Consider the following 11,987-nt stretch of genomic DNA (forward strand, 5'->3'; position numbering starts at 1 on the left):
TGAGACCAGGAGTTCAAGACCAGCCTGGGTAACACAGTGAGACCCTGTCTCTACAAAAAAAAAAAAAAAATTAATTAGCCAGGTGTGGTGGTGCGTGTCTGTAGTCCTAGCTACTTGGGAGGCTAAGGCAGGAGGATCCCTTGAGCCAAGGAGTTTGAAGTTGCAGTGAGCTATGATCATGCCACTGCACACCAGCCTGAGCAACAGAGCAAGACACTATCTCTAAAATTTAAAAAAAAAAATAGTTGAAGAAGTATAAAAACAATTATTTGTGTGCAGATGACTTATGGTATAGTTTAAGAGTCAGGTAATATTGAAACACAAGAGAACAAAAGAATTAAGCTGAGCCTTGAAAGACAGATTGGGTGAGCTTTAGCTTTACAAATTAGTAGAACATTAGAAGCATTGGTGCAAAAGAAACGGGAGTGAGCATGGGGGTACTCATGGAGCAGTGAAGAAACTAACCTGACTCAAGTAGAGAGATTGTATTGAGGAGCCATGGAGACAGGGGTGAACATGGGAATCAATAAAATCCTTTATCACCATATGGTTTGCTTACATAGCACTTATCACAGGTGCATATTTATATTCTTAATTTTTTAATTTTTATGTTAGTACATAGTAGATGCATATATTTATGGGGTATATGAAATACTTTGATATAGGCATGAAATGCATAATAATCACATCATGGGAAATGGGGTATCCATATCCTCAATCATTTATCTTTTGTATTACAAACAATCCAATATATTATTTCAGTTATTTTTAAATGTACAATTAAATTATTTTGATTATAGTGTGCTAGCAAATACTAGGTATTAATAATCACATCATAGAGAATGGCATAGGATATATTCTTGATTGTTAGTTAATATAAATTTCCCCAAAAAACAGTAAGCTTCCTGAAAGTAAGAACCACTTTATTTAGCATAACACTGGAAGTCCTAGCTAGAGCAATCAGACAAGAGAAAGAAATAAAGGGCATTCAAATTTGAAGGGAAGACAAATGGTGTTTTTTTTTCCACCATTGTATCCTCAGTGCCAAACACATTGCCAGACACATTGTAGGTGCTCATTAAATACTTGTTGAATAAATGTATTCATGTGTGAATGAATGAATTTTAAATAATAGATGAGGAATTGTCATGGTTGACCTTACGTGTCAGATGAGGAAATATAGCATTGACAGAGACCGTTTGATTAGGCTGAGGTGGTGGAAGTAGAACTGAAAAGCCAAACATAAAGGCTGTTTTCACATGGGGATCAATAACGCAGGTGCCCTGATTAGGCTGGGGTGGTGGAAGTGGAACTGAAAAGCCAAACATAAATGTTGTTTTTACATGGGGATCAATAACACAGGTGCTCTCTGTTGTACACTCTCTATACCAGCTGTCCCCTGATAGACATTTCTCTACCAGTTGCAGGTTCTGTCACAACACCAGTTTCATACAGAAAGAATGTGAAGAAACCGTAGGCCAAAATAAAAAAAGAATTATTTCTTAGTTATCTGGAAAGCCCAGTAGTGTTATACAAAAGTCCCACAGTCTCAAAGGTCTCCTTTCTCTTTTCTTTACTTGTTTTCCCTACACAAAATGCCACTTTGTGTTTTGTTTTGTTTTTCAAACAGCTCTGGTTTGGCAAAACTTAATTGCCTGTTTGGGATGAGGTCCCTGAAGCTCTCAGAAGATAATTATTTCTTTCTGGTAAAGATCAGAAACTTTGAACTCTACTTGTGAGATAAATAGTCTGGTAGCACTTTGAAACTTCAGCTTATTTAAGTTACTGAGCAGCTCATCAACTTACTTCCTGCCTTTGGAATTGAATCTGAAAGAGAATCGGACCCCAGACATCTTGAGTAGGCCAAGTAGGTACAATTTATAGATTTCGTTCAGAGCCAAACATGCTCCCAGAGATAGAGTCCTGCTGACAGCTTCCAGATAAATATATAGATTGATGGAATTGAGCCTAAATAGAGAGAAGAGGAAATATGGTGTAGTTTCTACAAACCAAACTGCTCAATGAAAGGCAAGTTCTGGTCAGTTATATTTTCTAGGTAAATGAGGGGTATCCAGACATTTTTTTGTTTCAACTCCAGTATAATGCTTTTGAAATGCTTGAGTCTATTCTTCAGCCTTAGTGGGCAGGTAGAGTGACTGATATTAGATCTTTTTGCCGATTGATGGATGCACAGGATCTTGTGGGTATGAAATTATATATTTTTACTACTGAGTACTAAGAAGAGGTTGTGGAGAAAGAGAAGGAAACTGGGTAGGATATGTACAGAGCCCAGGACCTTTCCTAGGCATCATCTAACTTAGTTTAAAGCCCTGGGTACAGAATGTTTTGTTATTGTTTTTCTTTTTTTAAGAAAGTGACAAGTTGGTTTAGTTGGATTCCATTTCACAGAGATAAGATAATACATAGATAAATATTGCCAAGAGGCAATGGATGTCTAAACTAGAAGGTTGCAAATTGAAATAACCTAAGGGTCTTGATGCAGAGCATTCAAATGACCTCAATCCTCTATATGTCATAACTTTTCTAGGGAAGATTGAATAAGGTTGTATGTGGGTCAAATGCCATTGAAAGAAATGTTAGTCTAAGACATTAAATAATTTAATTAGATATCATTAGCAAGGGCTGCAGATCAAAGGGTTTGTCGATTGAGATTTGACCTAATCTAAAAGAATATTCCTTCTTCAGGGGTTTCTAGGCATTTGTGAGTTTGAGAAGCTGGGAAGGCTTTTGAAATGTTGCCAGGAAATTTGCAGGGAGATCATCACAGTGCTAAACCTGGCAACTCTTGGAGAATTGTTCTTTTGGGCAGCCCATTCTGTTCCATCTACTGATACTTGAGAGGGACCTCCATTGGTGAGTAGGTAACAGAACAAGGTTTTCATTTATTTTCTTTTCTCCTTTCCTCCTTTTCTTGGGTCTTTAACCATCTATCTGGGATGGTCAATCTCCAAGAAGACAAGAGCCAACTATTAGTTAAAAGGAAAGTTATGCTATATAAATAAATAATTGCAGGTAACAGGACTAAGATGGGAAACATGCTGGGTTCAGTTTGCCAGGAATTTTTTAATGGTAATTCTAGAATGAGGCAATCAGCACTGTCTTTGGAGGGCAGGGCCTAGACTAAACGAAAAATAGTCCCCTCAATTTAGATGCTGAGTAGCCTTTAAGTCTGAGACGGAAATTGTCATCAATTTTAGTTCTATGGGTCCAAACATGGTACTAATGGGGGCAAGGTCATGTGTTCAACCCCAATCTCTACCAGCAAGTTTAACCCCATTTAAAAAATAAGTCGATCTTACAGCCAGAGACTGATCACCAATTTTTAGGCAAATGGCTCTTCAATTTATTCTACTGGGCTCATGAGGGACTGAGGGATAGACACTTTATAAACCCTCCTTCAATACTGGAAAAACGAAATACATCCTGTGGCTCACTGGGAATGACAGATTCATATAAGGAGGAAAAACATCTATTTTATCAATATTTAATATTCGACAGCAAAAGCAGTGTGTTTTATAGAGTTCTAGGAGCAACAGGTAGTTTTAAATGGCATAATAATCAGTCCTCCACTTCAATGCAAAACCAGTTCACCGTCCCATCTGTGGCCGGCCCATTATCTCATTAAATATTCCACTGCGAATGACCCATATGTAGATAATTGGGAGATAAATATACTCCAAAATATTCCAAAAAAATGTAAGATGTGACTGACTATACTAACTTAAAATAGAACAGGCTTCGGGGCATTGTTTCATGCAGCCATTTGACTCATATACGTGTATGTTCTCACTCTGTAGAGATGATTTTCTCAATTTTCACCTGGAAAGGTAGAGGCAGGCCAAGGCAAAATCTCTATCTTGGGGTGCTATGATAAATGAAGACAGCGGCAGTGTTAGGTTTCTCAAGCTCTGAGGGCACTCCTGTGAAGCCAGGTCACCACCCTCTCCATCCCTTACATTTGTTTCCCTCTTCACAAATAGCAAACACTTTCCTGGATATGTGGATTTACCTTCGTTGTGCACCTAGCCTATCTGATAGGCTGAAAAAAGTAGACAGTGTGACACAGGGATAGCTTACTAGAAGGCCACGACATGGAAGGGAAACGTTAGGAAATTTTCTTTCTTAAAGACTTTTAAGGGCCAGAGGCGGTGTCTTACGCCTGTAATCCCAGCACTTTGGGAGGCTGAGGCGAGCGGATCACCTATATCGGGAGTTTGAGATCAGCCTGGCCAACATGGTGAAATCCCGTCTCTACTAAAAATACAAAACTTAGCCGGGCATGGTGGTGGGCACCTGTAATCCCAGCTACTTGGGAGGCTGAGGCAGGAGAATCACTGGAACCCAGGAGATGGAGGTTGCAGTGAGCTGAGACGGCGCCACTGCACTCCAGCCTGAGTGACAGACTGAGACTCTGTCTTAAAAAAAAAAAGACACTTTTAAGGACAAGTGAGTTTCCCATTTCAGAGATGATTAGGGATACTTCATTTCTTAGGAAACCCCTTCTCTAGCCTACATGTCTCTCCAACAAAGGAGAAAAATGTAACACATTTCAATACTCTGAGGAGTAAGTTCTTTTTTTCTTTATCTGTGGGAAGTCGAGAATCCTAGCTTGTTAAAACTAGAAGGGACCTTAGAGATAATTTAGTTTAACAAGATTAGAAATAAAAATTCAGATAAGTAAGGGGAAGAAACTTGTCTAGAGACATAGCAAGTGAGTAGCAGAAGCTTCAAGGAGGGGATTAGAAAGAAAATGTGAGTTAGTCTCATGGAGAAACACATATACATCAAGGGGTGCTTAGCATACAAACAGTAATGTCAAGGGAAGAGGCAGATGGAAAAAGAGAGGTTACCTTTCAATAAGGAACAGCGAAAGAACTCCATTCACACATTCCTTCAGCAAATAATCATTGAGCTCCTATCTAAGTACTCATCTACATTTTGGGCACACAGCAATGAAGAAAATAGAAAAACCCTGATCTCATTGAGCATACATTCTAGTTGATAGAGACAAGCAATAAACATAATTAATAGATAAGCCATACAGTACGCTAGATGTAGTTCTAAGGAGAAAATAATGCAGGAAAGGGGGATATAAAATTTCAATGGCTAGAAATGAACTACCAGAGGAGGTGACCCAGAAAGGATGTAATACAATTTCAGGGGCTGGAGATGAATTCCTAGACGAGGTGACCCAGGAAGGATACGCTGAAAAGATGCCTTGTGAGTAAAAACCTGAGGGAATTGAGAAGGTGGGCTGTGCAAGGATCTGGGTTTCATAAATATGGAGTAGCAAGTTTTTCACAAATGCAGAACAGCAGGATCAAAGGCTCTGTGAAAGGGATGGGCTTTGAGTATTTGAGGAATGGTGAGGAGGCCAGTGTGACTGGAGCAAAGTGAGCAAGGGAAAGAGTGGTAGGAAGTGCGTTCAGAGAGGAGGTGATTGGGAGGCAAACCATATAGGGCCTCATAGGTCATAGTAAGGAGACTGGTGTTTAGTGAGGTTGAAATGAGAATCTATGGTTAACAATATGATACTGTATACTTATATTTTATTAAAAGAGTATGTCTTATGTTAAGTGTTCTTATTACAAAGATAAAAGAGAGAAGGAGGAAACTTTTAGGGATGTTTGTTATATTTAGGGCATTATTTATGGTGGCCGTTTCATGAGTATATACTTACCTTCAAACTCAAGATGTATACATAAAATATGTGTACCTTTTCGTATATCAGTCATATTTCAATAAAAATAGAATAAATGTTTTAATTGAAAAGTGACCTGATTTCACTTACAGTTCAACTGAATCATTTGAACTGAATGGGAAGAAGACCAGAAACAGGAAAACCAATGAGGAGGTTACTGGAAAAATCCAGGTGAGTGATGATGATGCCTTGGAATAACGAATGGCAGTGCAAGTGGCAAGAGGAGTAGGTAGATTCTGGATAATAGCTCTGAATGCTTAGGACTTTATATATTCATTTACTATCTGTTGGGTTCTTGTGATCCCCCAGGTACTGTTCTATATTCTAGGAATACACCAGTAAACAGCAGACAAGGGCTCTGTTATTAAATTCACGTTTGAGTGAAAGACAAATAATAAGCAAGGAATCAAATTATTAATATAATTTCAGATATTAGAATGTGTTATAATAAATGAAGCAGGGCTAGGGGAAAGAGATCGGTGAGGATGGGATAAGAGAGCCTTTTCAGTGAGGTTGCATACTCAGACCCTCTCCTTACCACCCACACTTTTAGAAACATCATGTTCAATTTTCATACTCCTGCCTGGGGCTCAACAACAACAGAGTAGAAAATGTAGGAGAAGCTAGAAATGTAACTTCAGCAGGGGATATTAGTAGAGGGTCCTCCCAGACCTTACTACTCCATCCACATAGTATCAGCTCAGGTCAAAGAGCTACCTTGCACCTTCTCTATGTCAGGCACCATGGTAAATTCTGGAAGTATGGAAAAATGAAGGCATGCACAATCTAGGAGTGAGAGACATCCCAAACATAGACAATATTTTAGCTAAGACATGTGTCAGAAGGCACCCTGTTGGTTGAGATTAGTAACTCAAGCTAACTGAGATTCAACCATGTCTATATATCAGATTTATCTTGGAAAATAAAGTGAGAAAGTCAGGAAGATGGCCTACCTTTCCTGTTTTCTTAGTTAGGAAACATTATTCAAGAAGACCTCTGGTGGAGGAGGGCTGGAGAACTTTTCATATAACTATTTTCAAAAAGGTAAGGAACTTTCCATTTTCTTAGGATTGAGGGGGGGATATCTGGCCTTGCCTCTGTCGCCATTATAGATATCTATTCCATTGGTGTCCCATTCTTCTGAAAAGGACAAAGATAATGATCCTGCACACCCTAAATCTTTCCACTTTTCTCACATCCTCCATCTTTATTCTCATTCTTTCAGGTAACATTAAGTAGCCAATTGGCATCCATTTAATGAATAGTGGCAAGAAGGAAAGATGGACATGGACAATGTCACAGCAGTGTTTCAGTTTCTCCTTATTGACGTTTCTAACTATCCTCAATGGAGAGACATGTTTTTCACATTGGTGCTGATAATTTACCTCAACACATTGTTGGGGAACGGATTTATGATCTTTCTTATTCACTTTGACCCCAACCTCCACACTCCAATGTACTTCTTCCTTAGTAACCTGTCTTTCTTAGACCTTTGCTATGGAACAGCTTCCATGCCCCAGGCTTTGGTGCATTGTTTCTCTACCCATCCCTACCTCTCTTATCCCTGGTGTCTGACTCAAATGAGTGTCTCCTTGGCTTTGGCGACAGCAGAGTGCCTCCTACTGGCTGCCATGGCCTATGACCGTGTGGTTGCTCTCAACAATCCCCTGCGTTATTCAGTGGTTTATGAATGGCCCAGTGTGTGTCTGCTTGGCTGCTACCTCATGGGGGACATCACTTGTGCTCACTGCCATGCTCATCCTATCCCTGAGGCTTCACTTCTGTGGGGCTAATGTCATCAACCATTTTGTCTGTGAGATTCTCTCCCTCATTAAGCTGGTCTTTTCTGATACCAGCTTCAATGAACTTATGATCCTCATCACCAGTGTCTTCACCCTGCTGCTACCATTGGGTTTGTTCTCCTCTCCTATGTACGAATTGCTATGGCTGTCATAAGGATTCACTTAGCCCAGGGCAGGCTCAAGGCCTTTACCACGTGTGGCTCTCACCTGACCGTGGTGACAATCTTCTATGGGGCAGCCATCTCCATGTATATGAAACCTCAGTCCAACTCCTCCCCTGACCAGGACAAGTTTATCTCAGTGTTTTATGGAGCTTTGACACCCATGCTGAACCCCCTGATATATAGCCTGAGAAACAAAGATGTTAAAGGGGCAATAAGGAAAGTTATGTTGAAAAGGACATAAGCCTTCTTTGCTTCTAAATGTCTAAAATAACACATCATCCCCGATGGAGAAAATGTTTTAAAGGATGTAACTTTATCTTTGGAAGTGATTGACATATAAGAAGCTTCAGGAAGCGCTCCCACCCCAAATATTATTCCTACTGAGAGTCGAATTGCCATTAGAGGTATTATTTTTGCTCTTTCTTTACGTAGAATATTGTTAGTGGCTACCCATTAGGTTACTCACCTTCAGGTAAATGAACTTATCAGAGTAAATTTATCACTGACAGAAGAGACCTATACAGCAAGAAAACCTTCTATAACTGTTGACAGCGAGTGAGGCATAACTGAAATTAGAAAATAAGGCAAAGAATGGTATAATAAAAGGCCAGAAGACAAATGTCAGAAACTTTACAACTTTACTGAAGGTAAGCCCTGTTACGTAAGCACAATCTCCTTGTTCCACTTAATCTTGGAATCATGAGAAAAATTATCATAACTATTTCCTACATCTGTGTAGAGTGTTTTATCTTTGCTTTTTGTTTTTCAAAACATCTTTCTAATCTATTAGTCTATTTTATATTCCTAATTTTCCTATGGAGTTGGTAAGAACACCACCACAATTTCCCCCTGTATTAACAATGAGGAAACAGAGTAGACATTGAGACTCATCTAAAGTCATACATAATTGATAGTGGAGTCAAAATTAGAATTTAGATCATATATATGCCACCTCTGAACTTGTAAAACTAAGTCTGTAAAATTATTTGGAATCATAGAATTCTAAATGCAGCTACCATTTATTGAGAACTTATGATATGCTAGGTGTTGAGCGAAGCTCTCTATATCTATTATCACATAGAGTTCGCACAGTGGTTCAATGCCATGGCACTATTTTCCATCCATATTTAGAAGTGGGGAAACTGAGTGATTTGCCCATGGCCACAGAACCAGTACTTAAATCTAGGTCTGGTTGATTCCAGATCCCACTTACTATATCTAAAGGCATAAGAAACCCTAGAGATGATTAATGTAGTGATATTTTAATCCACTTTATCATGACATAATTTGTATACAATAAACTTTGTCCAATTACAGTGTGCAATTCTATGAGTTTTGACAGATGCTCACAGAATCACCACAACAATCAAGCTACCTAACAATTTCATTACCTACAGAAGTTTCCTTTTGCCCTTTTGTAACCCATCCCTTCCTCCCTCTACCCCTAATTCCTGGCAACCAGTGATCTGATTTCTTTCACTATACGTTAGTTTTTGTTTTTTTAAATATTGACTATAAATGAAATCATGCAGTCTGTACTCCTTTGTGTCTGGGTTCTCTCACTCAGCCTGCTTTTGAGATTCATCTGTATTGTTGCATGTATCAGTAATTTGTTCCTTTTTATTGCTGAATAATACTTATTTGTACACATTAACCACATCTTAAAAACCCATTTTCTATTGATGGACATAATGCAACGTTTTTCAAATCTTGATTTATATCGTTTTTAGGGACTTAATTGTGGTGCCTGGAGCCTGCTCATGGGGGGTCGTTTCCTGTGAGCTCTTTCATTTGAAAAGGGAATTCTAAAACTAAAAGGAAGGGTTTTGATAAACAATGATCTATTACAGATAACTGATTTTAGATGAGAAATCTGAGCCTCACTGAATGTGGAGTAAATTTCCCAAGATCATGAAACTGTTTGGAAGCAGATCTAGAACGAAGACCCAGATATCCTGTCTTCTGGTCTCACTTTATTTTGGGGCTCTACCACACATGATGAAGTCATCTCCCAAGCAGCCTTTTCTACCTGTTTGTGAGGAACCAGACACAAACAGGTAGCAAAAAATAAAATACACAGTACCTAGCACTGCTGAGCAAACAGATACTCAGTGTGTTCCTCTTACCGTGACTGCTGGGGGCTGATGTGACATTGTATGGTGTTGCAAAGGGAGTACCATGGATACAAGGAGACTGTCTCACATGTTTACTAACTAAATGAAAAATAATTGAGGATGAATAAGCCACTTATCAAAACAGCTTAATTTCAAAACAGCTTAATTTCAAAACAAATGCAAGATTTATTCAAATTGCATACATTTTTAAAGGTACACGGTACTCTTCATCTCTGGAATATGTTTTAATATCAAGAAAGAAAAAAATTCAGAAAAAGGCAAATGAATTCTATCTTTAATTATCCATTTAACAAACATTAGGTTTCTACTTTAAGGCAGGCACTGTGGTAGGTATTAGGGTAAGTCTCATGCTTTGTGCAAAATGTTCCTTACTATCAAGATAAACCTTTCAAGCAAACATTGTGAAATAAACATAAACTGGCACAATCAATGAAATATTAAAAGAATCAAAGAGTGCCTTTGCATAGAGGAAAATTCAGAAATCAGGTGGAATATTAAAAGTATAGGTTTTAATGATTCTGCCTTTGGAGGGAAAAATATTCCACTCTTTAGTATATGTTGGTTTACAGCTTAAAATGAGATGCTCATTTTCAGTAATGGTCTCTCTACTACAAAAGAGTATAGCTACGTCACTAGGTTCTTTCTCCCTTTATTGACTTGTTGGTATGGGCACAGCCTACAGACAGAGTGACATAGTAGAGTCTGGAGATGAAGGCTATGGAATTGATTCTGCTACTAACTAGCTGTGTAACCTTAGTTATATCTCTCTCTGGCCTTCAAACTTGCACATCAATATAACAGGAAGATTGTGTTTAGCTACCTAAGGACCTCTCTAGTTCTAACATTCTGCATCCAGGTGTTATTTTATATAGGGCTTTCTCTTGTTTTCTTTAAAAAATGCAAGCATATCATCAATTTACTCTGCAACTTGCCTTTTCCACTTGACAATATATCATGAACATTCCTCCAGATCAATATATATAGATCTACCTCTCTGACTTTAAATGTTAGCTTTGACTGAAAAAGAAGGCGCCGGGCGCGGTGGCTCAAGCCTGTAATCCCAGCACTTTGGGAGGCCGAGACGGGCAGATCACGAGGTCAGGAGATCCAGACCATCCTGGCTAACACGGTGAAACCCCGTCTCTACTAAAAAAAATACAAAAAACTAGCCGGGCGAGGTGGTGGGCGCCTGTAGTCCCAGCTACTAGGGAGGCTGAGGCAGGAGAATGGCGTGAACCCGGGAGGCGGAGCTTGCAGTGAGCTGAGATCGGGTCACCGCACTCCAGCCTGGGCGACAGAGCAAGACTCCGTCTCAAAAAAAAAAAAAAAAAAAAAAAGGCAAACACGGCAGCTAGTTAACACAGCTCTGGCCCTTCCAGCATTAACATTCAGTTTCTAAGCACTAACTCTAGAGGCTATCTAATTTTACGCTGATATTAATTTATTTTAAAGATAAAAATGAACTCTGTGAGGGTGTTGTGAAATGAAATCGATGCTGGGCTTTTGAAAACTCCTGAGATTGAGTAGTGCTTCTCTGCCTGATCAATCACAAGGATCCCATGAACCCTTCCACTGGACTCCTCCCTACTCCCCATCCCCAATGGCTGAGTAGTGAAGCTTACCTTGCTTCACCCTGGAAAGTAAGATGGAAAGACTGTGTTGAAACTAAGGTGGTTCTGTCAAAAGTTGAGAAGAAAGTTTACAAACTGAAAAGCAGGCTCCAAACGATCATTTCCATTGAAATACTCATGGAGATTTCAGAAAAAGATACAGTGCCCCATTCATAGGATTTGGGTTTTCAGTCGAAGAGAGGCAGTGGAGTATAACTATTTAGAGCACAGGCCCTGGGACCAAGCTGGTTACATTCAGTCCTTCCTTCTGCCACTTCTTCACTCAAGTTACCCTCTGCTTTGGTCTCTTCTCCTGTAAAGTGTCGCACTCAGATTTTGATCAGGCAAACAGAAACTACTCTATAGTTATTTCAGGAAGGCATTTAACACAGAGAATTAAGGGCCTACAAAGCCTTTGGAAGGGCTATGAGAGAAAAGGTAAGGGAACTGCCAGCAAAATGAGACAGTTGTTGGAATTGCAGGAATCATGGGAAATTTTAGAGATTGTTAGGAAACTGCTGCTAATGATGTCACTGAAGCAGATGTTTCACAGG

The 11,987-nt window shown here is 39.3% G+C and overlaps 1 protein-coding gene across 1 annotated transcript; it reads left to right on the forward strand.

Moving 5' to 3' along the window:
* The first annotated feature begins 7,002 nt into the window (after positions 1–7,002).
* On the forward strand, positions 7,003–7,929 carry LOC126946921 (olfactory receptor 13H1). Its single transcript, XM_050777689.1, is given in 3 exon segments — positions 7,003–7,407; positions 7,409–7,628; positions 7,631–7,929. Coding segments are annotated over 3 exon segments (924 nt in total).
* The last annotated feature ends 4,058 nt before the right edge of the window (positions 7,930–11,987 follow it).

Source organism: Macaca thibetana, chromosome X (genome assembly GCF_024542745.1).
Source record: "Macaca thibetana thibetana isolate TM-01 chromosome X, ASM2454274v1, whole genome shotgun sequence".
NCBI lineage: Eukaryota > Metazoa > Chordata > Mammalia > Primates > Cercopithecidae > Macaca > Macaca thibetana.